At 36.8% G+C, this 26831-nt stretch overlaps 2 protein-coding genes across 12 annotated transcripts in view; one reads left to right on the top strand and one right to left on the bottom strand.

Annotated features, from left to right (window-relative positions):
* The window catches only part of LOC132543870 (collagen alpha-1(I) chain-like), a 99813-nt gene extending 73222 nt beyond the window's left edge, over positions 1-26591 (bottom strand). For all 11 annotated transcript variants that reach the window (XM_060207390.1, XM_060207397.1, XM_060207395.1 and 8 more), the window contains exons 1-2: positions 26085-26591; positions 25510-25579 (exon numbers count right to left, since the gene is read on the bottom strand). In XM_060207390.1, coding sequence (XP_060063373.1) covers positions 25510-25579; positions 26085-26330 — 316 coding nt within the window. In that variant the 5' untranslated portion in view covers positions 26331-26591. The remainder of the gene's footprint in view (positions 1-25509; positions 25580-26084) is intronic.
* Positions 1-26831, top strand: part of LOC132543837 (uncharacterized) — a 187111-nt gene that overhangs the window by 122857 nt on the left and 37423 nt on the right. The window lies entirely within an intron of this gene.

A 26831-nucleotide genomic window follows, 5' to 3' on the forward strand; every position in this document is an offset into this window, starting at 1 on the left:
ACATATAAGGGTATCTGTGGTGTACTGGTGAGAGAAGGGTAACATATCAGGGTGTCTGTGGTGTACTGGTGAGAGAAGGGTAACATATCAGGGTGTCTGTGGTGTACTGGTGAGAGAAGGGTAACATATCAGGGTGTCTGTGGTGTACTGGTGAGAGAAGGGTAACATATAAGGGTATCTGTTGTGTACTGATGAGAGAAGGGTAACATATCAAAGTGTCTGTGGTGTACTGGAGAGAGAAGAGTAACATATCAGGGTGTCTGTGGTGTACTGGTGAGAGAAGGGTAACATATCAAAGTGTCTGCGGTGTACTGGTTAGAGAAGGGTAACATATAAGGGTATTTGTGGTGTACTGATGAGAGAAGGGTAACATATCAAAGTGTCTGTGGTGTTTTGATGAGAGAAGGGTAACATATCAGGGTGTCTGTGGTGTACTACGAGAGAAGGGTAACATATCAGGGTGTCTGTGGTGTTTTGATGAAAGAAGGGTAACATATCAGGGTGTCTGTGGTGTACTGATGAGAGAAGGGTAACATATCAAAGTGTCTGTGGTGTACTGGTGAGAGAAGGGTAACATATAAGGGTATCTGTTGTGTACTGATGAGAGAAGGGTAACATATCAAAGTGTCTGTGGTGTACTGGTGAGAGAAGGGTAACATATAAGGGTATCTGTTGTGTACTGGAGAGCGAAGGGTAACATATCAGGGTATCTCTGGTGTACTGAAGAGAGAAAGGTAGTATATAAGGGTGTCTGTGGTGTACTGGTGAGATAAGGGTAACATATTAGGGTATCTGTGGTGTATTGGGTCAAGGAGGGTAACAAATCAGGGTATATTTGTTGTACTAGGGATTGAAGGGTAACATATCTGGGTGCATGTGGAGTACTGAAGAGTGGAGGGTAACATATTAAGGTATCTTTGGTATACCAGGAAGGGTAAGGTAACATATGGTATCTGTTTTTCCTGAGAAGTGGAAGGTAACATATCAAGAGTGTCTATTGTGTACTTCAGGGGGTGGGAGGGTAAGATAGCGTGGTATAAGTGGTGTACATTTAAGGTTAGGTAATCTTTTAAGGTGGTAAAGGTACTGTGTTTAAGATAATCTATGTCTGACTATGGAGTATGAACTTTCTGTAGTAGAGATACACTGAAATACAATAACACAGATATACTAATGAAGAGATTTGTGTTACTGTATTGTGTTGACACCTGAATCACCTAACTCCACCATGACATGCATTCTTCACCCTGAAAACATGTGATCCTTGAAACCTTCATACCACAAGTAGCAACCTTCATGTTCAAACCAGTCATGTGAGAAAAATATCTACAGCATTCAAACCAGAGCTGGCAAATGTACTTACTGGAAATCTACACACTACAGCCATGTGCTTGTATAATGGACTTGTTAAATAACAGTGTTCCTGCCAGAACCATTTAATATAGGACCACAACCATTTAATACAAGAACACCAAATTACAATTTAAAACTAAGCAACATACCCAATCACACAAATTGGCTTTGAAAGTACGACATCCTCATGGGATTTCAAGTTTGTAAAACTGGCATTTTTTCAAGCAGGTACCTTCAAACCTTTACTGCAGGAGCCATCCTCAGAACTCAGACAAGAACCTTCACTAGTGGGACCACCCAACAATGATCAGGACCCTCACCTGCCTTACATACACCTGCCATCTCTTTTCTGGACCTGACAGGACTGTCCTGATCAAGTTTCCTGAACGTCATAATCAACAATGAACAGGAGTAGGAAGAGAAGCACATGGAATGTTTGGGCACTCTGGCGCACTTCTTTCACAGTACATTGCTATTAGGAGCTATAAAGTTGTCTGAAAAGTGAGTCATCAGGACCTCTGGCTACCTTTCTTGTGTCACCACCTGGTCTTAGTTCCTGTGGCCTATATCATAGGATTATTGATGATCAGAATGCGGAGATGAGATATAGGGAGCAGATTGTATCTGTAAAGAGTTCTAGAGTTGTGATGACTGTTCGGAGCTGTACAGTTGTAGTGACTTAGTAGGGATCTGTACAGATGTTGTGAGTGTGTGGGGATCCGTACAGATGTTGTGAGTGTGTGGGGAGCTGTACAGTTGTGGTGAGTGTGTGAGGAGCTGTACAGATGTGGTGAGTGTGTGGGGAGCTGTACAGTTGTAGTGACTTTTGAAATTTTGAACTTTGAACCTTTTTACCCTCACCCTTCATGCCCCTGGAGAGTGGGGACCATATGATTCAAAATTTTGTTTTGCCTTAACTATGGATGGAAAATTTCATTGGTTCAGAGTTTCTCCAGAAGATGTTGAAAAAGTAAATTGTTGACGATGGATGATACAAGACACCAGCCAAATGGCAATCACGATAATTCCCCCATGAGACTTTGTCTCAGGTTACCTAAATATGTATTACTAATCACTATTCCCTCATATCACAATGCCCACGACAAAATCAGTCTTGTAATACATGTTAAAGAAGTGATAAGAAGTGCATACAGTTTTACTGGAACTAATCTAAAAGAAATCACAATATTGTGTGGAAACCAACCTTTTTTCTACTTCTGATAATAATGGCCTTGACCTTTGACATTGAGACCTGAATGTCAATCCCAAGAAAGCACTCTAGATGGAGAGAAATGGAGACGGAAGTAATCATGATATTAACTTAAAACTAAAACTTTTATTTACTTTACAGCAATTATACAAGTTTCATCAAATTATATCAATCATAGTTGTTAGCCCGGATGGAAGTGTGCTGAGAGTGTTTACTAGTGGAAGAACACACAGTATCCACGGAAAAGTCTTGTGATCAGGCAAGTGAACCAATGCCTTTTCACGTCTGATCAGAAATCAAACATTTAGTTGAATGTCAGGCATATAAGAGCATAAAATAAAGACATCAGTGCTGGCTCTGAGGTTTGGACAACTTGTGTACTCCAAGAATGTCTTATCAGTGAAGACAACAATCAAAATGTCATCATCAAGCACATCTCTGTACCTCCATCACTGATCAAATCCTGCCCTTTATTACACAATCAAACTACCTGTAATTAACCAAACTACGATAACAGACATAAAAAATGTCCGCTTGAGTGTTAAATCAGCCGATCTATCCTGTTTACACCTCAGCTGTACTTATCAGCAAACGGAGCACAGGCAGCCAAGTAGTGTTACACGGCACATTGCACCCTCCCATACAGTACACACTTCATCAATGATGAATGCTAGAAATTGCCCACTACCATACGACTTAACACTACATTATTTCAAATCTCTCTTCTGTACCAGGGTCCTCATTCAGATTTTCTTAAACATTTCTGTCTGGATTTGACAGACTGATTTTAGTGAGGATTGTCTAAGGTTGGCGTGGTAACACTGGATAGCGATCTCTGCTTGGTACATGATTCCATGTTTTTGATATGATTTCCATTACCAACAAGATATCATCAATTCATATAAAAAACATGATGCAACTTCAAATGCTGAGGTGTAACATTTCATTACGCGTCCAAACATCAATCTTCCACAGTTCACATGTGGAGCACAGAGAAATATCCACCTACTGTCAGACCTACGCTCACAACTAATTCAAAACTGGTAAATACATTACATTGCATACCAACACAACCTCAGCTTACACCTCCTGCCAACTTTACGGCCAAGCCTACTGAAACTGTTGTAAATAATGCAAACTTACTAATCTGTATCTTCTCTGAACTTTCTTTCAATTAAGATTGCATTGTTGTGGGCTCTTTAAATCTTCAGAAGAATTCTGTAGCTTTGAACGGCCAGGATTGCCTTAAAATTCATGATGCATTAAATGGGTGTACTTTCTATCAAGTTTGCAAATTACCATTAACTTGTGGGATTTAATGCCTGAATGTCACAACAATTTTCTCACAACAAATACAACTGTAGGCAATACAATCACGGAGACCAGGAAAAGCTATAAATTGTGGAAGACGGAGTGTGTAAACTGCCAGGGCTAACACAAGAGTACCTATCCATATGGCCAGCCTCTTTGGATACCACTGGCCCCACCATAACATACAGTAGAACTTGTCATAACACTGGCATATTGTTCCAGTTGATTAGCCTTGTTACATTTTCTATCCCTCCCACTCCATCTCCCCCCTCCCACTCTTCACTAGAATGTATAAGGTTTAAGTGTTTACAGGGTGAAATGGGGTCAATATGGAAAGAAAGAGGTCAAATATTATAATGTCCGGCAATGCTGATGTAAAGTGGTAGTAGGTCAAATGATTAAAGAGGAAAGAGCAGTTTAATGACTGGGTGTAATACAAAAACATGAAAAGAACATTTGTCAACGACAGGGATGGTAAAAGGATTAAAAAAAGGACAATATCAAAGTAGAAAGTTAAAGAGAACATGAGATCTGTCGTTACAGATAAGTAAGATGCGGAAGGATGTGTTATGTACAGACACATTACCTCTAATGTCAGCAGACAGGTGGGTAGGCCTACATAGTACACCCATCAACCTCACTAATCACTGCCCATTAATGCTAAATACCTTTTTGTCTCTGGTATGTCATAATGAAGGAAGGGAAAATCAAGCCCAGGCACCAATATACACCATATAAATAAAAGCCTACAACTGTACCTATATTACAAATTCTCCCTTCCAACTTCACCAGCAATGGGTTCAATCACCTGACTGATTAAAGTTAAAATCATACAAAAATTAAGATTACGTCTAGAATCAAATACTAAATATACTGAATACCTGCTGATAATACCTGTAAGCTGACAATGATACATTAGCCTAAAACCTGAGATATCAACAATAAAATCTGACGAATTACATAGAGATCAGATCATACTTAAAACTTGAGTGAACAAACCTACAACCCAACACACAGATCATACTCAAAGTTTGAGAGAACAAACCTACAACCCAACACAGATCATACTCAAAGCTTGAGAGAACAAACCTACAACTCAACACACAGATCATACTCAAAACTTGACAGCATAAACCTACAACCTCACAGATCATGCTGAAAGTTTGAGAGAACAAACCTACAACTCAACACACAGATCATACTCAAAGCTTGAGAGAACAAACCTACAACTCAACACACAGATCATACTCAAAGCTTGAGAGAACAAACCTACAACTCAACACACAGATCATACTCAAAGCTTGAGAGAACAAACCTACAACTCAACACACAGATCATACTCAAAGCTTTAGAGAATAAACCTACAACTCAACACACAGATCATACTCAAAGCTTGAGAGAACAAACCTACAACTCAACACACAGATCATACTCAAAGCTTTAGAGAATAAACCTACAACTCAACACACAGATCATACTCAAAGCTTGAGAGAACTAACCTACAACCCGACACAGATCATACTCAAAGCTTGAGAGAACAAACCTACAACCCGACACAGATCATACTCAAAGCTTGAGAGAACAAACCTACAACCCGACACAGATCATACTCAAAGCTTGAGAGAACAAACCTACAACCCGACACAGATCATACTCAAAGCTTGAGAGAACAAACCTACAACCCGACACAGATCATACTCAAAGCTTGAGAGAACTAACCTACAACCCGACACAGATCATACTCAAAGCTTGAGAGAACAAACCTACAACCCGACACAGATCATACTCAAAGCTTGAGAGAACAAACCTACAACCCAACACAGATCATACTCAAAGCTTGAGAGAACAAACCTACAACCCGACACAGATCATACTCAAAGCTTGAGAGAACTAACCTACAACCCGACACAGATCATACTCAAAGCTTGAGAGAACAAACCTACAACCCGACACAGATCATACTCAAAGTTTGAAAGAACTACCTACAACCCGACACAGATCATACTCAAAGCTTGAGAGAACAAACCTACAACTCAACACACAGATCATACTCAAAGCTTGAAAGAACTACCTACAACCCGACACAGATCATACTCAAAGTTTGAAAGAACTACCTACAACCCGACACAGATCATACTCAAAGCTTGAGAGAACAAACCTACAACCCAACACAGATCATACTCAAAGCTTGAGAGAACAAACCTACAACCCAACACAGATCATACTCAAAGCTTGAGAGAACAAACCTACAACCCAACACAGATCATACTCAAAGCTTGAGAGAACAAACCTACAACCCAACACAGATCATACCTACAACCCGACACAGATCATACTCAAAGCTTGAGAGAACAAACCTACAACCCAACACAGATCATACTCAAAGCTTGAGAGAACAAACCTACAACCCAACACAGATCATACCTACAACCCGACACAGATCATACTCAAAGCTTGAGAGAACAAACCTACAACCCGACACAGATCATACTCAAAGCTTGAGAGAACTAACCTACAACCCAACACAGATCATACTCAAAGTTTGAGAGCATAAACCTACAACCCGACACAGATCATACTCAAAGCTTGAGAGAACAAACCTACAGCCCGACACAGATCATACTCAAAGCTTGAGAGAACAAACCTACAACCCGACACAGATCATACTCAAAGCTTGAGAGAACAAACCTACAGCCTGACACAGATCATACTCAAAGCTTGAGAGAACTAACCTACAACCCAACACAGATCATACTCAAAGCTTGAGAGAACTAACCTACAACCCAACACAGATCATACTCAAAGTTTGAGAGCATAAACCTACAACCCGACACAGATCATACTCAAAGTTTGAGAGAACAAACCTACAACCCGACACAGATCATACTCAAAGCTTGAGAGAACAAACCTACAACCCAACAGAGATCATACTCAAAGCTTGAGAGAACAAACTTACAACCCAACACAGATCATACTCAAAGCTTGAGAGAACTAACCTACAACCCAACAGAGATCATACTCAAAGCTTGAGAGAACAAACCTACAACCCAACACAGATCATACCTACAACCCGACACAGATCATACTCAAAGTTTGAGAGAACAAACCTACAGCCTGACACAGATCATACTCAAAGTTTGAGAGAACAAACCTACAGCCTGACACAGATCATACTCAAAGTTTGAGAGAACTAACCTACAACCCGACACAGATCATACTCAAAACTTGAGAGAACAAACCTACAACCCAACAGAGATCATACTCAAAGCTTGAGAGAACAAACCTACAACCCAACACAGATCATACTCAAAGCTTGAGAGAACAAACCTACAACTCAACACACAGATCATACTCAAAGCTTGAGAGAACTAACCTACAACCCAACACAGATCATACTCAAAGCTTGAGAGAACAAACCTACAACCCAACACAGATCATACCTACAACCCGACACAGATCATACTCAAAGTTTGAGAGAACAAACCTACAACCCAACACAGATCATACCTACAACCCGACACAGATCATACTCAAAGCTTGAGAGAACAAACCTACAACCCGACACAGATCATACTCAAAGTTTGAGAGAACAAACCTACAACCCGACACAGATCATACCTACAACCCGACACAGATCATACTCAAAGCTTGAGAGAACAAACCTACAACCCGACACAGATCATACCTACAACCCAACACAGATCATACCTACAACCCGACACAGATCATACCTACAACCCGACACAGATCATACTCAAAGCTTGAGAGAACAAACCTACAACCCGACACAGATCATACTCAAAGTTTGAGAGAACAAACCTACAACCCGACACAGATCATACTCAAAGTTTGAGAGAACTAACCTACAACCCGACACAGATCATACTCAAAGCTTGAGAGAACAAACCTACAACCCAACACAGATCATACTCAAAGCTTGAGAGAACAAACCTACAACCCGACACAGATCATACCTACAACCCGACACAGATCATACTCAAAGTTTGAGAGAACAAACCTACAACTGACAGATCATACTCAAAGTTTGAGAGAACAAACCTACAGCCTGACACAGATCATACTCAAAGCTTGAGAGAACAAACCTACAACTCAACACACAGATCATACTCAAAGCTTGAGAGATCACACCTACAACTCGACAGATCATACCTACAACCTGACAGACTTAAATAATCATGCCTAGATACTTACAAAATGCAAAAAACTACCAGTGTATCAAGAATAATTTGAGCATTATGATCCAAGCAACCCTTTATTGTTTACAACACTGTAAGGTCACTTTAATAATTTAAATATGGAGAGATGATTAGATAACAATTGCACCACCCACAGCTACAATTGAAGTCTTCATAAGTCTGGTCATACATGTGACCTCTTAAACCAGTACAATACCAGGCCTGGTCATGCACCTTTATCCCCGACATGGGAGGTAGATATCAAACCCAATCTATAACTGGAGTCCAGGTGGAGGGGTGCAACTGAGGTTAAGTAAACATATGTAGAGAAACATGGCTGCCACACTCAGCCATTCCAGATCGTAATTCACACTCTGTTACCACTTAGAAACATATCTGTCCAGTTCTAATGGGAAGGTCATTACACAACTACACTCCATAATTCTGTTGATTTGGCACTCCCTGACACAATGCTACACTACTGAAACCACCAGTCTTTCTGTATATACTCTATAACTGGTGGCATCAGCTTTACAGACTACATCACAGTTTGTGGCACTAGCCTCCCCTGCTAGACTCCACTACAGGTGACACTAGCCTCCATAGCTATACTACAATACTTGTGGCACTAGCCTCCCCAGCTATACTACAATACTTTTATCACTAGCCTCCACAGCTATACTACAATACTTTAATCACTAGCCTCCACAGCTATACTACAATACTTTTAGCACTAGCCTCCACAGCTAGACTACAATGCTTTTATCACTAGCCTCCACAGCTATACTACAACACTTTTAGCACTACCCTCCACAGCTATTCTACAATACTTTTAGCACTAGCCTCCACAGCTATACTACAATACTTTTAGCACTAGCCTCCCAATCTATTCTACAATACTTTTAGCACTAGCCTACACAGCTATACTACAATACTTTTAGCACTAGCCTCCCGATCTATACTACAATGCTTTTATCACTAGCCTCCACAACTATACTACAATGCTTTTAGCACTAGCCTCCACAGCTAGACTACAATACACTTAGCACTAGACTTCACAGCTATACTAAAATACTTTTAGCACTAGCCTCCACAGCTAGACTACAATACTTTTAGCACTAGCCTCCACAGCTATATTACAATACTTTTAGCACTAGCCTCCACAGCTATTCTACAATACTTTTAGCACTAGCCTCCACAGCTATATTACAATACTTTTAGCACTAGCCTCCACAGCTACATTACAATACTTTTAGCACTAGCCTCCACAGCTACATTACAATACTTTTAGCACTAGCCTCCACAGCTACATTACAATACTTTTAGCACTAGCCTCCACAGCTATATTACAATACTTTTAGCACTAGCCTCCACAGCTATATTACAATACTTTTAGCACTAGCCTCCACAGCTATATTACAATACTTTTAGCACTAGCCTCCACAGCTATATTACAATACTTTTAGCACTAGCCTCCACAGCTATATTACAATACTTTTAGCACTAGCCTCCACAGCTATATTACAATACTTTTAGCACTAGCCTCCACAGCTATATTACAATACTTTTAGCACTAGCCTCCACAGGTTTACTTCACTTCTTCTTGTCTTGCCTCCCTTACTATCCTACAATATTTGTGGCACTTACATTCATGACACCTAGTAAAATATTATGAACGTTGTTATTACATAATGTTTTGTAATATTAGTTCAGCAATGAAATGAAAATGTAGATTTGATAGACTTTCAGATTCAATCACTTTCATTTATTTCATGATTTCCAATATAATACAGCTGCTCCCTATGGATGGTGTATAGCCAACATTGCTGATATGACACAGAAACAACTTGTGTCATCACATCTTTGACTTTCACTTCAGCTTTTTTTTCTATCAAACACATAAATGAGTTTGTACTGACAAAGAATTTCCCTATAGAATGAATGATGTGACCTAGATTTCCCTGAAGAATTAGAGATGTCATAGATAGTTTTACGAGTGTTAGCAGACCAATCAAAAAGTGAAACACTGCAGTTTTTCATTTGAATTAAAACCACTTGAAGAGTATATTTGTATGAATGATTGAATCATTATCCAGAAGATTTGAAACTCATAGAGACATTAAGACTACCATTATAACGCCAGCTCTCATAATCTAAGTCTCCAACATAGACGGTATTAAATCTGCTGTAGGCCTAGTCAATAAAGATTTTATGCAGTATAACAGGAAAATTTTGCACACATCTTATTTTTACAAACTAAATAACCATATCTTTGAATTGAAATGAATTAATAAAATGAATTGAAAAAAAAAGTTCAATCATTAAAATCATACAACCAGTGACCTTTCCTACTTATTTACACTTTGTGACCTTTCCTACTTATTTACACTTTGTGACCTTTCCTACTTATTTACACTTTGTGACCTTTCCTACTTATTTACACTAAGTGATGACCTTTCCTACTTATTTACACTTTGTGACCTTTCCTACTTATTTACACTAAGTGATGACCTTTCCTACTTATTTACACTTTGTGACCTTTCCTACTTATTTACACTTTGTGACCTTTCCTACTTATTTACACTAAGTGATGACCTTTCCTACTTATTTACACTTTGTGACCTTTCCTACTTATTTACACTAAGTGATGACCTTTCCTACTTATTTACACTAAGTGATGACCTTTCCTACTTATTTACACTAAGTGATGACCTTTCCTACTTATTTACACTAAGTGATGACCTTTCCTACTTATTTACACTAAGTGATGACCTTTCCTACTTATTTACACTAAGTGATGACCTTTCCTACTTATTTACACTAAGTGATGACCTTTCCTACTTATTTACACTAAGTGATGACCTTTCCTATTTTTCACACTTTGTGACCTTTCCTACTAATTTACACTAAGTGACCTTTTCTACTTTTTAACACTCAGTGACCTTACTACTAATTTGAAATATGTGACCTTTACTACTAATTTACAATAAGTGACCTTTCTTGCTATTTTACACTCAGTGACCTTTCCTACTTTTTTTACACTCAGTGACCTTTCCTACTAAGTTACAATAATGAGAAATGACCTTTCCTGCCTGTTCATAGGAAGTGACCTTTCCTGCCTGTTCATAGGAAGCGACATTTCCTGCCTGTTCATAGGAAGCGACCTTTCCTGCCTGTACATAGGAAGTGACCTTTCCTGCCTGTACTTGGGAAGTGACCTTTCCTGCCTGTACATGGGAAGTGACCTTTCCTGCCTGTTCATGGGAAGTGACCTTTCCTGCCTGTACATGGGAAGTGACCTTTCCTGCCTGTACATGGGAAGTGACCTTTCCTGTCTGTATATGGGAAGTGACCTTTCCTGCCTATACATACTGAGTGACCTTTCCTGCCTATTTATACTAAGTGACCTTTCCTGTCTATTCATACTAAGTGACCTTTCCTGCCTGTTCATTGGAAGTGACCTTTCCTGCCTGTTCATAGGAAGTGACCTTTACTGCCTATTCATACTAAGTGACCTTTTCTGCCTAATCATACTAAGTGACCTTTCCTGCCTGTTCATAGGAAGTGACCTTTCCTGCCTGTTCATATGAAGTGACCTTTCCTGCCTATTCATTCTAAGTGACCTTTCCTGCCTGTTAATACTAAGTGACCTTTCCTGCTTGTTCATATGAAGTAACCTTTCCTGTCTGTTCATATGAAGTGCCCTTTCCTACGTATTCACATTCAGAAACCTTTACTGCCTCTTTTCAATCAGTGACCTTTCCTGCCTCTTCATACTTAGTGACCTTTCTTGTTTAATCATAATCAATGACCTTTCCTGCCTATCCACACTCAGTGACCTTTCCTTCTTATTTACATTCAGTGACCTTTTCTCCTTTCTAGTCACAATCATTGACATTTCCCATTATGTCACATTTACTGACCTTCCCTACTAAAACACAACCAATGACCTTTCCCTTCCTTATTCACAGTCATTGACCTTCAAATCTGTGACCTTCACTTGTTCATACCCAATGACAGATCTTTCCTATTTATACTATAATTTAGTCACAATGTAAACCTTTCATGTTTTGTCACAATCAACTCATTTATTTAAGTTATACTGAAATATAAATTTCTGTCAAGTCACACATTCAGTGGTTGTTCCTTTTTAGTCTATATCTGTTGGATACTGAATGCACTAAACAACAGCACTGCCTTTCAAGTATTCGGATATAAAATTCAGTCAAACTTTTGAGGTTTTAACAATTATTGTAAATCAGGGAAATTGTGCTGAAATGTGTTGCTCTTGTATTTCTTTAATGGATTGGTTTTTTCAAGCAATTCTTGGTATGCATTCAAAAAGTTTTCTTTTGATATTTTCCATTTTGCAGATTTATTCTTTACACAAATTTGCTAAAAGTAAAACTCTGCAAAAAACTTTGATCACATAACAATAAACATAAATATATAGATGATTAATAGGAAAGAAACATACTCTTTCTACAGAAGTTGCTTATCTCAATCACAAAAATAGTCTGGTAGGACAGAGGTTCTGTGTTTGATTCCTAATGGAGGCATTGAAAAAATGATGACTTAATCAAGTAATTGTCTCTGACACCCACATCATACTGGAAGTTCTTTGCCCAGTTCTCACAGGCATTTATGCTTCACCTTAAAACTTTAGGACATGATCTTTCTTAGGGTGGACTTGCATAAAAATTTAACAACAAAATATACAAACCAAACCAAACCAAACCAGGGGTCTGGATTGAACAGCTTGTGGAGGTATTCAAATTCGAACTAAAACATGGGTCTGGATTGGACTATTTGCGGAGGTATCCAAACCAAACTAAAACATGGGTCTGGATTGGATTTCTAGTAGAGGTATTTAAACCAAACAAACCTGTCTCATCATAGGACATATCCATAAAAATTTTAAAATATGGTTTACAACTATCATTCATCTCTTCATTCTGTCAAACACAGTTCAATGGCATCATCAGTCACTGATCATTATGCAATGCAAAAGTAGGTCACATGTCATTGTTTTATCCAATCAAATCAATGCAAACTTAGACAAAACCACTTGTGAGTAAGTAAAGATACTGTATAGATAATAATGATAATGTTACACATACTAAACACGTAAAAAGGCTTTTTCTCTTCATCCTGTCTAAGATGAAATGTAAAAACAATCGCAATGCCGACATATCATCATGAAAATCGTTTAAAAATCAATCACATGTCTGTGTATCAGCTTCAGCCAGACCTCCGATATTCCATGTGATGCCACCTAGGTATGTAAAGTCGTAAATTATCAAAAAATTAAAAACTGGCTGAGATCTGGCCTTTCAGTTTATTGGAGGTAGGTGAAGGTATAGGAGAGTACCTGCTGTTACCTCCAAGGTGTTACAGTGTGGATATCAAGTGTATCAGAATCGCACCCCTCTCTCCTGGCAGTAATGATTGGCTCCGATGATCAGCACCACACTAGCCCACGGTGAGCGCTATACCACAGAAAAATACCCTTCACATAAAAATTCTAGTTATTTTCCACTCAAGAAAGATGTTATTACCACCAAAAACTTTGGAATATATATCCCATCTCATTGATAAACAGATAATAAATATGATTCGCTCAGCTTGGGAAACATTTTTATTGTATTTTGTAAAATAATTCAGTTTAAGATTGACTGCTAATAAAAGCCTAGTTCAAAATACATACACTGAATATTAATCAATAATGAAGTATGGAATATAGATAAAAAAGCTGTTAATCATTATAGAAGAAATGATATGTACTAATTAGAGAAAATCTGATATGTACTAATTATAGATTAATCAACATGTACTAAGAATAGATCAGTAAAAAAAAGGTGCAAGACAAAAAACAATTAGGAGATAATAAAACAAAACAATTCACAATTATAAAATACAAAAATTCCAACAGCTGTATTTAACAGAAATGTAAAATATGATACTGTAACATGTATTAATTATTATCACTAAATATCTGACACATTAAATTCTTGTATAGGTAAAGAGTACCAGATCGGATTAGAAAAATAGCACACTTAGGCTAGGGTATACCTACATAAACACTGTAGTATAAGCTAGTGAATAGAAAGCATTTATTCTCAACAAATTGAGATTGCCGATGGGTGTCATTTTCAATTATATTCAATTTTACACTGATGAATAAAAATTGAAGTGTACAATTCTATTTCTACCTCCACTCACCACAAAAGTTGTCTGTTGCAGCTACACAAACACCAGTAAATCACCAGGCATATGGTTATCAATGAAACCTCAATGTGCTGCAACTTCCTTCATTTCTTATGCTTATCTACTTTGCTAAGTGCTTCAAAACAAATTGCTTTCATTCAAAGTTTATAGGATGATTGAGGTAGAATTTTGTTTGCTGTTCATTACGTATTCTCCGATTCATGGAGTTATCTCCCATGTTTACTGCCAAATGATCTTACTTTTATAATTGGGCGCTTCTTGTGGAAAAAAAATATCCTTTCGGGAACAAGAGGAGAATTAGGGCAGACTTCATCAACACCTAACCATTAAAATCCTTGAGCTTGGTTGAAATCTCTACAAAGATCAGAATATTTTTTGTTGTATCCATGAGGTTATATTATATAAACGGAAAATGACTAAATTTTATGAATTTAAAAAAAAAATACATGTTTTAAAAAAGAAACACACAAAGAATGCTGTATGATAGAACAATATTATTTACACAACGCAAACAATGCAACTGAAAAAACAACACAAAACACAACTATTTGTCACCATAAAGTTCAGCAAATGTCAAACAGATCATGAAGCACAAAGGAAGATCAGTAGTCACGTTAACAAATACCAAAAAAACAGAAACAAAAATCTTGCATTGAAACATCCATGTTCCCTGGTAACTCTAAAGCATCCAGATAAAACAGTAATGTTCCCTGGTAACTCTAAAGCATCCAGATAAAACAGTTATGTTCCCTGGTAACTCTAAAACATCCAGATAAAACAGTTATGTTCCCTGGTAACTCTAAAACATCCAGATAAAACAGTAATGTTCCCTGGTAACTCTAAAACATCCAGATAAAACAGTAATGTTCCCTGGTAACTCTAAAGCATCCAGATAAAACAGTAATGTTCCCTGGTAACTCTAAAGCATCCAGATAAAACAGTAATGTTCCCTGGTAACTCTAAAGCATCCAGATAAAACAGTAATGTTCCCTGGTAACTCTAAAGCATCCAGATAAACCAGTTATGTTCCCTGGTAACTCTAAAGCATCCAGATAAAACAGTAATGTTCCCTGGTAACTCTAAAGCATCCAGATAAAACAGTAATGTTCCCTGGTAACTCTAAAGCATCCAGATAAAACAGTAATGTTCCCTGGTAACTCTAAAGCATCCAGATAAAACAGTAATGTTCCCTGGTAACTCTAAAACATCCAGATAAAACAGTAATGTTCCCTGGTAACTCTAAAACATCCAGATAAAACAGTAATGTTCCCTGGTAACTCTAAAGCATCCAGATAAAACAGTTATGTTCCCTGGTAACTCTTTAGCATCCAGATAACAGTTATTTTCCTGGTAACTGTAAAATCTCACATTGAAACAAAGTTGTTTGCAGTAAACTCAAAAGCCTCATACTAAAATATTTTTTAATTTTCTTTCCTCTTTTGAATACAGACACTGACTTTCATATTCTTATAGACATCAGCAATGACTGACCTCTATTTCATTATACAGTAGTCAGACTGATTAACTATTATGTTTCAATGGGATGTTTTTTCATTTGCCCTATTAAAGCAAAGAATTTGCTGCACTATTCCTGGATTTGTCTTCTTACACCAACAGATTTTCGTCACTGTTCTTGGTTATTCCCTATCATACCAAAGACTCTGCCCTGTAATTCTGGGTTTGCTCCAGGGGATGTGCCACTTTAATGATATTGCCAATAACAAGAAGTGTTCTTTAATTAGCAAGATAAAGCCTAAGTAATAAGTTTAACATGCAGCAACACCATGAGCGTTACTTCAAATTGAGCAATTACAATGGTCAGTGCACAATCTGGAGGATATCATTGTTTATCATTCCCCGACTGACAGGATGCAGGGAAAGAATATAAAGAAGTTCACTGACAGGGTTAATAAACTGATTCTTAACATCCTGTCACACTCAATCCCACTCAAAATGTACCAAACAATACCTCGATATAACTTAACTCTACACATGATTCTCTCGAAATAAACCTGATCCCAAGGTTTTAATTAAAAGACTGCTGGATGCAGCCAAAAATCTGACTTGCATAGATGTCATCCTCTATCTTTACAGTAAAAACAGGTGTAACACACCTACAAAACATGTATTGTTAACAAGCAGACATGGTGTATCAGATGGTTGTTCTACAGAGGGGCTGAATTTCTGACCACCTAGGGTGTACATAATGGAACAATACAGATACTGGAGACAGACTCATCGTCCCCTCCCATACCATACTGCAACAGGACATTGAGTAGAAAAAGCCTGGTAAATTGATGATCTGCCAAACCATGTCCTGTCACTCCTCCTCAGTAGGGTTTGCATAATTATCAAACAGCATGTGACTAGGGACTAGGTGGGAAACAGACTTTTTGGTAATAAGCATTCTCCATTTTCATTGACACAAAACTATAAGACTGTGATTTTTTGCAATGCTATTGTTGGGGATAGTGTTTAAAGAGACTGGAGCAATTTATGTGTGTTTCTAAATACAGTGTGATGTTGCTTCTCAACACTGTGAAGGCTAATACTTTATTATCCTACATTTCTATACAAATTTATACAATGTTACCTCTCATCTCAATACAAATTTATACAATGTTACCTCTCATCTCTATACAAATTTATACTGTTACCTCTCATCTCATCTCTATACAAATTTATACAATGTTACCTCTCATCTCTATACAAATTTATTTATACTGTTACCTCTCATCTCTATACAAATTTATACTCTCATCTCTATACAAATTTATACTGTTACCTCTCTATACAAATTTATACAGTTACCTCTCTCTATACAAATTTATACTGTTACCTCTCATCTCTCTCTATACATACCTCTCATCTCTATACAAATTTATACAGTTACCTCTCATCTCTATACAAATTTATACTGTTACCTCTCATCTCTATACAAATTTATACACCTCTCATCTCTATACAAATTTATACAGTTACCTCTCATCTCTATACAAATTTATACTGTTACCTCTCATCTCTATACAAATTTATACAATGTTACCTCTCACTATACAAATTTATACTGTTACCTTTATCATCTCTATACAAATTTATACTGTTACCTCTCATCTCTATACAACCTCTCATCTCTATACAAATTTATACTGTTACCTCTCATCTCTATACAAATTTATACAAATTTATATGTTACCTCTCATCTCTATACAAATTTATACTGTTAATCTCTATACAAATTTATACTGTTACCTCTCATCTCTATACAAATTTATACTGTTACCTCTCATCTCTATACAAATTTATAAAATGTTACCTCTCATCTCTATACAAATTTATACAATGTTACCTCTCATCTCTATACAAATTTATACTGTTACCTCTCATCTCTATACAAATTTATACTGTTACCTCTCATCTCTATACAAATTTATACAATGTTACCTCTCATCTCTATACAAATTTATACAATGTTACCTCTCATCTCTATACAAATTTATACAATGTTACCTCTCATCTCTATACAAATTTATACTGTTACCTCTCATCTCTATACAAATTTATACTGTTACCTCTCATCTCTATACAAATTTATACAATGTTACCTCTCATCTCTATACAAATTTATACTGTTACCTCTCATCTCTATACAAATTTATACAAATTTATACATTGTTACCTCTCATCTATATACAAATTTATACTGTTACCTCTCATCTCTATACAAATTTATCTGATACCTCTCATCTCTATACACTGTTACCTCTCATCTCTATACAAATTTACTGTTACCTCTCATCTCTATACAAATTTATACAATGTTACCTCTCATCTCAATACAAATTTATACAATGTTACCTCTCATCTCTATACAAATTTATACTGATACCTCTCATCTCTATACAAATTTATACAAGTTACCTCTCATCTCTATACAAATTTATACATTTATACTGTTACCTCTCATCTCTATACAAATTTATACTGTTACCTCTCATCTCTATACAAATTTATACAATGTTACCTCTCATCTCTATACAAATTTATACAATGTTACCTCTCATCTCTATACAAATTTATACAGTTACCTCTCATCTCTATACAAATTTATACTGTTACCTCTCATCTCTATACAAATTTATACTGTTACCTCTCATCTCTATACAAATTTATACAATGTTACCTCTCATCTCTATATACAATGTTGTTACCTCAAATTTATACATGTTACCTCTATCTCTATACAAATTTATACTGTTACCTCTCATCTCTATACAAATTTATACTGTTACCTCTCATCTCTATACAAATTTATACTGTTACCTCTCATCTCTATACAAATTTATACTGTTACCTCTCATCTCTATACAAATTTATACTGTTACCTCTCATCTCTATAAAAATTTATACTGATACCTCTCATCTCTATACAAATTTATACAATGTTACCTCTCATCTCTATACAAATTTATACTGATACCTCTCATCTCTATACAAATTTATACAATGTTACCTCTCATCTCTATACAAATTTATACTGTTACCTCTCATCTCTATACAAATTTATACTGTTAAATCTTACAAATTTATACTGTTACCTCTCATCTCTATACAAATTTATACTGTTACCTCTCATCTCTATACAAATTTATACAATGTTACCTCTCATCTCTATACAAATTTATACACATTTATACTGTTACATCTCTACAAATTTATATACCTCTCATCTCTATACAAATTTATACAATGTTACCTCTCATCTCTATACAAATTAATACAATGTTACCTCTCATCTCTATACAAATTTATACTGTTACCTCTCAAATTTATACAGTTATCTCTATACAAATTTATAAATTTATACTATACAAATTTATACAGTTACCTCTCATCTCTATACAAATTTATACTGATACCTCTCATCTCTATACAAATTTATACTGTTACCTCTCATCTCTATACAAATTTATACAATGTTACCTCTCATCTCTATACAAATTTATACTGTTACCTCTCATCTCTATACAAATTTATACTGTTACCTCTCATCTCTATACAAATTTATACTGTTACCTCTCATCTCTATACAAATTTATACAGTTACCTCTCATCTCTATACAAATTTATACAGTTACCTCTCATCTCTATACAAATTTATACTGTTACTTCTCATTTCTATACAAATTTATACAGTTACCTCTAATCTCTATACAAATTTATACTACTGAGGAGGGGGGAGGGGAGAAGGAGATGGAAAGGGGGATTTATTTCACCTTTTGTCTTTATACAAATTTATACTATCACATCACATGACCATTTTAAATAGTTAATAATATGTTGCCACTTCTTCTTACATGAGTATACTTAGATATAGCCTCTCACCTGTGACCCTTTGTACAAATTTATAATTTGATGCCCCTCATTTCTATGAAAAAGATAACATCACGTAGGAAACCTTTACCACTTTGTATGGTATTCCTTCAAAACTGTATATGATATTTCTACTAGAGGTCACTATTGAGGCCTAAAAGCTATCATGATAGTATTGTGATAGTCCAGTGACTATTGTGATACTATCAGAACAACTGTTTTATTTTTAAAATATGTTTTTCTAATCCAGAAATAAAGCAAAGTCATAAACCAAACAAATGCATCAGAATGCTGAATTTAGTAAATGTAACAAGTGAAACAATTATTTACATTTTTCATACAAATATATAGCACTGTGATATTGTGTATTCTTTGTTTCATTTCTATATTATTTATTTTATACATAAACATGCCATTCTGTGATATCTGTACTGAAACTCATACACAGCTGGACTCCAGACTGTACAATATTATTTTCATATAAGTCTATGTTTTACAATAAAATGTGTATCAATTTCCTCTTATCTTTAAACGTTTTGTTATTCAACAAAAAACAATATTATTATTTAGGTTAGAAAGAAATTTTGACACACTTCAGACACTGTCATGGAAGTTGTGTGTGTATATATATATATACACTAAGCCTTATAACAGTAAGGTAATGAGTAAGTAATGATAAGTAAGATAAAAATGTACTGAATGAAGATGCCTGTATTTTTTAATTGTGTAAAGTGCTGCTTTTGCCTTTTAAAAATGCTACCTTCTACCATTTTAGCTATAATGTGTCATTTCAAGGAGGTGTGTAAAATATGGACCCGGAGAAGTCCTCACTCCATTACAACTATATTTTGTAAATCTAACTAGATCATATTGGAAACAATGATACACGATTTATTCAAGATACATTTAATAACTTGTGCTTCAAACTCTCGTTTCCATTCTATGTGATTTGTTCTGTTCTTTAGTTAGAGCTCCAGACGTTCAGTAATATTTAAGTGAAAATCTGCTTTCAAGTAGCATTTCTGTTTACTTAAGCAAAGCTATCCTTGACAATCGATAGTTGAATGAATGATTACGATAGCCATTGCCTTGAAAATATGCTAGTAACTTATTGCTACCGAGTTCAAAGCTATCGCAATACATTAATAACTAGAACAATTGTTACACCACTAATCCTTACCACTTTATCTGATACCCTCACCACTATATATACTCTCACCACTATATATGATACCCTCACCACTATATATGATATCCTCACCACTATATATATACCCTCACCACTATATATACCCTCACCACTCCCTCAGTATATTTGATATGATACTTTCTCCACTATATATGATATGCCCTCACCACTCCCCCAGTATATTTAATATGATACTTTCTCCACTTTGTAGGATATGATGCCCTCACCACTCCCCCAGTATATTTAATATGATACTTTCTCCACTATATATGATATGCCCTCACCACTCCCCCAGTATATTTAATATGATACTTTCTCCACTATATATGATATGCCCTCACCACTCCCCCAGTATATTTAATATGATACTTTCTCCACTATATATGATATGCCCTCACCACTCCCCCAGTATATTTAATATGATACTTTCTCCACTATATATGATATGCCATCAGCACTCCCCCAGAATATTTAATATGATACTTTCTCCACTATATATGATATGCCCTCACCACTCTTTCCCCATATATATTTAATATGATACTTTCTCCACTATATATGATATGCCCTCACCACTCCCCCAGTATATTTAATATGATACTTTCTCAACTATATATGATATGCCCTCACCACTCCCCCAGTATATTCAATATGATACTTTCTCCGCTATGTAGAATATCATGCCCTTACCACTCCCCCAGTATATTCAATATGATACTTTCTCCACTATGTTGAATATAATGCCCTCACCACTCCCCCAGTATATTTAATATGATACTTTCTCCACTTTGTAGGATATATGCCCTCACCACTCCCCCAGTATATTTAATATGATACTTTCTCCACTATATATGATATGCCCTCACCACTCCCCCAGTATATTTAATATGATACTTTCTCCACTATATATGATATGCCCTCATCACTCCCCCAGTATATTTAATATGATACTTTCTCCACTTTGTATGATATGCCCTCACCACTCCCCCAGTATATTTAATATGATACTTTCTCCACTATATATGATATGCACTCACCACTCCCCCAGTATATTTAATATGATACTTTCTCAACTATATATGATATGCCCTCACCACTCCCCCAGTATATTCAATATGATACTTTCTCCACTATGTAGAATATCATGCCCTTACCACTCCCCCAGTATATTCAATATGATACTTTCTCCACTATGTTGAATATAATGCCCTCACCACTCCCCCAGTATATTTAATATGATACTTTCTCCACTATATATGATATGCCCTCACCACTCCCCCAGTATATTTAATATGATACTTTCTCAACTATATATGATATGCCCTCACCACTCCCTCAGTATTTTTAATATGATACTTTCTCCACTATGTATGATATGCCCTCACAACTCCCCCAGTATATTCAATATGATACTTTCTCCACTATGTAGAATATCATGCCCTTACCACTCCCCCAGTATATTCAATATGATACTTTCTCCACTATGTATGATATAATGCCCTCACCACTCCCCTCGTATATTCAATATGATACTTTCTCCACTATGTAGAATATAATGCCCTCACCACTTCCCAAGTATATTTGATATGATACTTTCTCTGCTATGTTGGATATGATGCCCTCACCACTTCCCCAGTATATTCAATATGATACTTTCTCCACTATGTAGAATATAATGCCCTCACCACTTCCCAAGTATATTTAATATGATACTTTCTCTGCTATGTTGGATATGATGCCCTCACCACTACCCGGTATATTTAATATACTTTCTCTGCTATGTTGAATATGATGCCCTCACCACTACCCGGTATATTTAATATGATACTTTCTCTGCTATGTTGGATACAATGCCCTCACCACTACACTGGTATATTTAATATGATACTTTCTCTGCTATGTTGGATATAATGCCCTCACCACTACACTGGTATATTTAATATGATACTTTCTCTGCTATGTTGGATATAATGCCCTCACCACTACCCGGTATATTTAATATGATACTTTCTCTGCTATGTTGGATATAATGCCCTCACCACTACCCGGTATATTTAATATGATACTTTCTCTGCTATGTTGGATATGATGTCCTCACCGCTTTATACAATATCATGTCCAAGCCACTACATATGATGTGATGTCCTTTCCACTATATGAGTCTAAGCCCCCACCTCCCTCTATCTTTTCCCAGCTTTGAAACCAGTGCAATAAGAGTACAAGGACAGCTAATTTTAGGTTTGGGTTGCTACTGACACCATACTGACAAGTTCATGCAAATTTAATTGGTCTTGTTTTGTTAGGCTCCAGTTAAGTTTTCAGGTAAACAATCAATCTTACATTTTCCCACACATATCCCTAACCGGTTAGCATTGTGTGATGATGACAAGCTCCAACCCTAAACACCCTTCTCCAATATCCATAGAAAAGTGAAAAGCCACTGAAGACATTTACACAAACATTCAGCTTCTGCATGGCATTGTTGTCCTTGAGCTGGCACCCACCCGAATAACACCCTTAACCATAGGAATGACTCCTCAACATTACAAAAGCTAAACATGTTTTCATTTAGCCTATTTTACACATTCCCAATCAATTTGTTGCTATGTAATGAACACAGCAGGATGTATAATTTGTTTAACAAGAATATTAACCTGGACGAACAGGAAAAGCCATCAGTATTGTGACTACATTTGCAGGCTCATATCTAGAGTACAGATGATTTGATACCATGCAGGCAGAAAGTTGTGAAACAAGTCAGCAAACGAATGCAGGAGCAAGACCCCAGCATTTCCTTTCAAGATCTGTATCCATGAATGTTCTTGGTTAATTTGACAGGAGAAGAAACAAATTCAGGAACAAGCAACATCAGTACAGATAACTGAGTTTTACCTGACAATCTCAAAAAAATCCTACTTCAGGAATCTATTGGTAACAAAAAGTCATGACAAACTCAGAAAATACCCGACAGGAAAAAGACTACCCAACATCAGAATTACTCTCTAAGAAGATGACACAGATGTAGAAAATAAAGATGAAATAATTTGATCACATTAACATTACTAAGAATAATGCATTTGTTTCCAGTATAAGTAAGACAGCACCTTACTAACATAAGTTTGTGAAGATAAAGAAATTTATGATCACAGAATTATTCTTGTGGGAATATTAGAATGACATCCTCCTTGTGGGGATACTGTATACATTTGTACTGTACAACATTACAGATCTGTTATTAGTGTTGCCATACTCAGATCTCATTGTGGGGATACTATATACATTTGTACTGTACAACATTACAGATCTGTTATTAGTGTTGCCATACTCAGATCTCATTGTGGGGATACTATATACATTTGTACTGTACAACATTACAGATCTGTTATTAGTGTTGCCATACTCAGATCTCATTGTGGGGATACTATATACATTTGTACTGTACAACATTACAGATCTGTTATTAGTGTTGCCATACTCAGATCTCATTGTCCACGGGAATACTATATACATGTTTTTAGGGATGTCATACTTTAGCAATACTAGGACTTGTACTGTATTCAGTTACGATGTAATTCTCTTTGTTGTTATGGATTATCTCAAAACGATCTTTGTGAAAATAACAGGGACTGGTCACCAGAATTATAAAATAGATGTGATTTACGTGAGTAATACCTGTACATTGCTGTTGGACTATTTAAGGCTATACTTAATGTGATCCCATTTTCATCTCTGATAGACTTTGACACTAGGCATTTGTCTTAATTGTGTGGAGTTCAGTATCAGTAAGTATTTAATTGACAGCTTTCCCTGACAGCACCTCCCATCAAAGCTGTTGACACAAGCCATTATTTATCTCTCCTGGTCTATTTAATAGAACTTAATATTCTCTTGTTTCTTTTAAAATGTCATGAAAAATAAGTACCCAGCTACATTTTACTTCACATTGAGATCATAATGTGATTTATTCTGTAAACTTATCACATTTTACTCTCTTAGTTTAAAGTTAAAGGACAATACATGCTGAAGTCATTGTACATCTATCTCACAAGTCCTAGATTGTGAAACCAAAATCTTTAGGAGGGAGGTAGATAAATGGAGATGTGGCTGTCTAATGGGCCAGGGACAGAGGTAGGGTGATCTTCGCTTTATTAAATGGAGATGTGGCTGTCTGTTAGGCCATGTGGGGACAGGGGTAGGTTTAGGGGCTGGGTTAGGGATAGTCTTACCATGGGTACAGGGACGTGTGGTTGACTGTTTGGCCATGTGGGGACAGTGGGTGAGTGAAGGGGCTGGGTTAGGGATAGTCTTACCTTGCGTACAGGGACGTGTGGTTGTCTGTTTGGCCATGTGTGGACAGTGGGTGAGTGAAGGGGCTGGGTCAGGGATGTCTTACCTTGGGTACAGGGACATGTGGCTGACTGTTTAGCTGTGTATAGCTGACAGGGGTACATGTAAGGGCTGGGTTAGGGATAGTCTTACCTTGGGTACAGGGACATGTGGCTGACTGTATAGCTGTGTATAGCTGACAGGGGTTCGTGTAAGGGCTGGGTTAGGGATAGTCTTACCTTGGGTACAGGGACATGTGGCTGACTGTAGCCGTGTAAAGTTGACAGGGGTTTGTGTAGGGGCTGGGTTAGGGATAGTCTTACCTTGGGTACAGGGACATGTGGCTGTCTGACGGGCCACTCGCTTGTGCTTCTCTGATAAACTGTCAAAATGCTACAAATACAAGAGAGAGGGGTTACCTACACATCAGACTAAACAGGAAACAACTCTATCTCTATAGCTACTCTACATACACTTTTTATCCCCCAAAAAAATCCAAATTGATGCCAGATACTAACAGCAAAACATCAACATATTGTTTATTTTTTTCCATAACACCACATTCCATCAATTTTTTGCCCGTGATTTCAATATCGGCCTTTACTGATATGGTGCATGCCTTAAGCTTTAGATACAATATCCTACACGAGTTTTCTTATAAACAGAAAATTCGACCGTAAACCCACACATAAGATACATGTCTGCGGGATATCAGCTGGACAGACTCTGCATTCAGTGGGGAGGATTCGTGAACGAAAAACCTCTCGACAACAGATACACGACTAGTCCTTAATTGATACTTCACCGGAGTTGTAAACACGTGTTATTCGTCGTGAAATATCATAAGGGATTTTTTTAAAAAATAGTTATTACTTTGTAAATGCTTTAATTTACTTACCTTTTTAATTTCTATTTCCACTCTTTCTTTCACAATATTTTCAATATTTCTCTCGTAATTAATGTGATCCTCTTCGAGCTTAATAACCCGAGTTTGAAGAAGGACGAGAGTTTGATGATAAGAACACAGACTCCATATCAAGGAGCCCAACACGGCTGCCATAAAACACGATAGGCCTATAACAAAAGCATTGTACCGCGAGCACTTTGATTTCTTTTTAACTCCATCCGTCCTGTGTTTCTCCATTTTGGAAATAATTTTAAATCCCTGAAAGCCAAAGCGAAAGTGGCAGGTAAATAGTCGTTACGTCATGTGTGACAGGTAGCGCGGAGGAGCACGTGTGTACGCAGTGTTGTCAGTATCATCACTGACGAGTGTATCTACAGGAGCGCGCCGTCAGTAGGGCAGTTCCACGGTAAGGCTGGCCTTCCATCCTCGCATCGCTTAACACGGGTACCGGCCTACCTGCCGGGTCCAGTTGTACCTGGCAACGGGTCGGCGATATCAAATTGAACCATCTCATTTTTTTTTTAGTTAGAAATTATTTCGTTGCCATTTTATGGTAACTATTAACACGAGTTTGCACGTCTCCTAATAGTTACATCGAGTTAGACATATCATATATCCAAGTATATTATAAGTGTTCCATAACATATGCAACACATGCACGGTTTTTGACCCACTTTTGGGGGGAATTTACGGAATCTAGATTGTATTTCCATTTGGATGAGGAGTGTGGGACGATAG

The sequence above is a fragment of the Ylistrum balloti genome, unplaced genomic scaffold (genome assembly GCF_031769215.1).
Source record: "Ylistrum balloti isolate Yb309-2 unplaced genomic scaffold, AGI_CSIRO_Ybal_v1 Utg369772, whole genome shotgun sequence".
In the NCBI taxonomy this organism is placed as follows: Eukaryota; Metazoa; Mollusca; class Bivalvia; order Pectinida; family Pectinidae; genus Ylistrum; species Ylistrum balloti.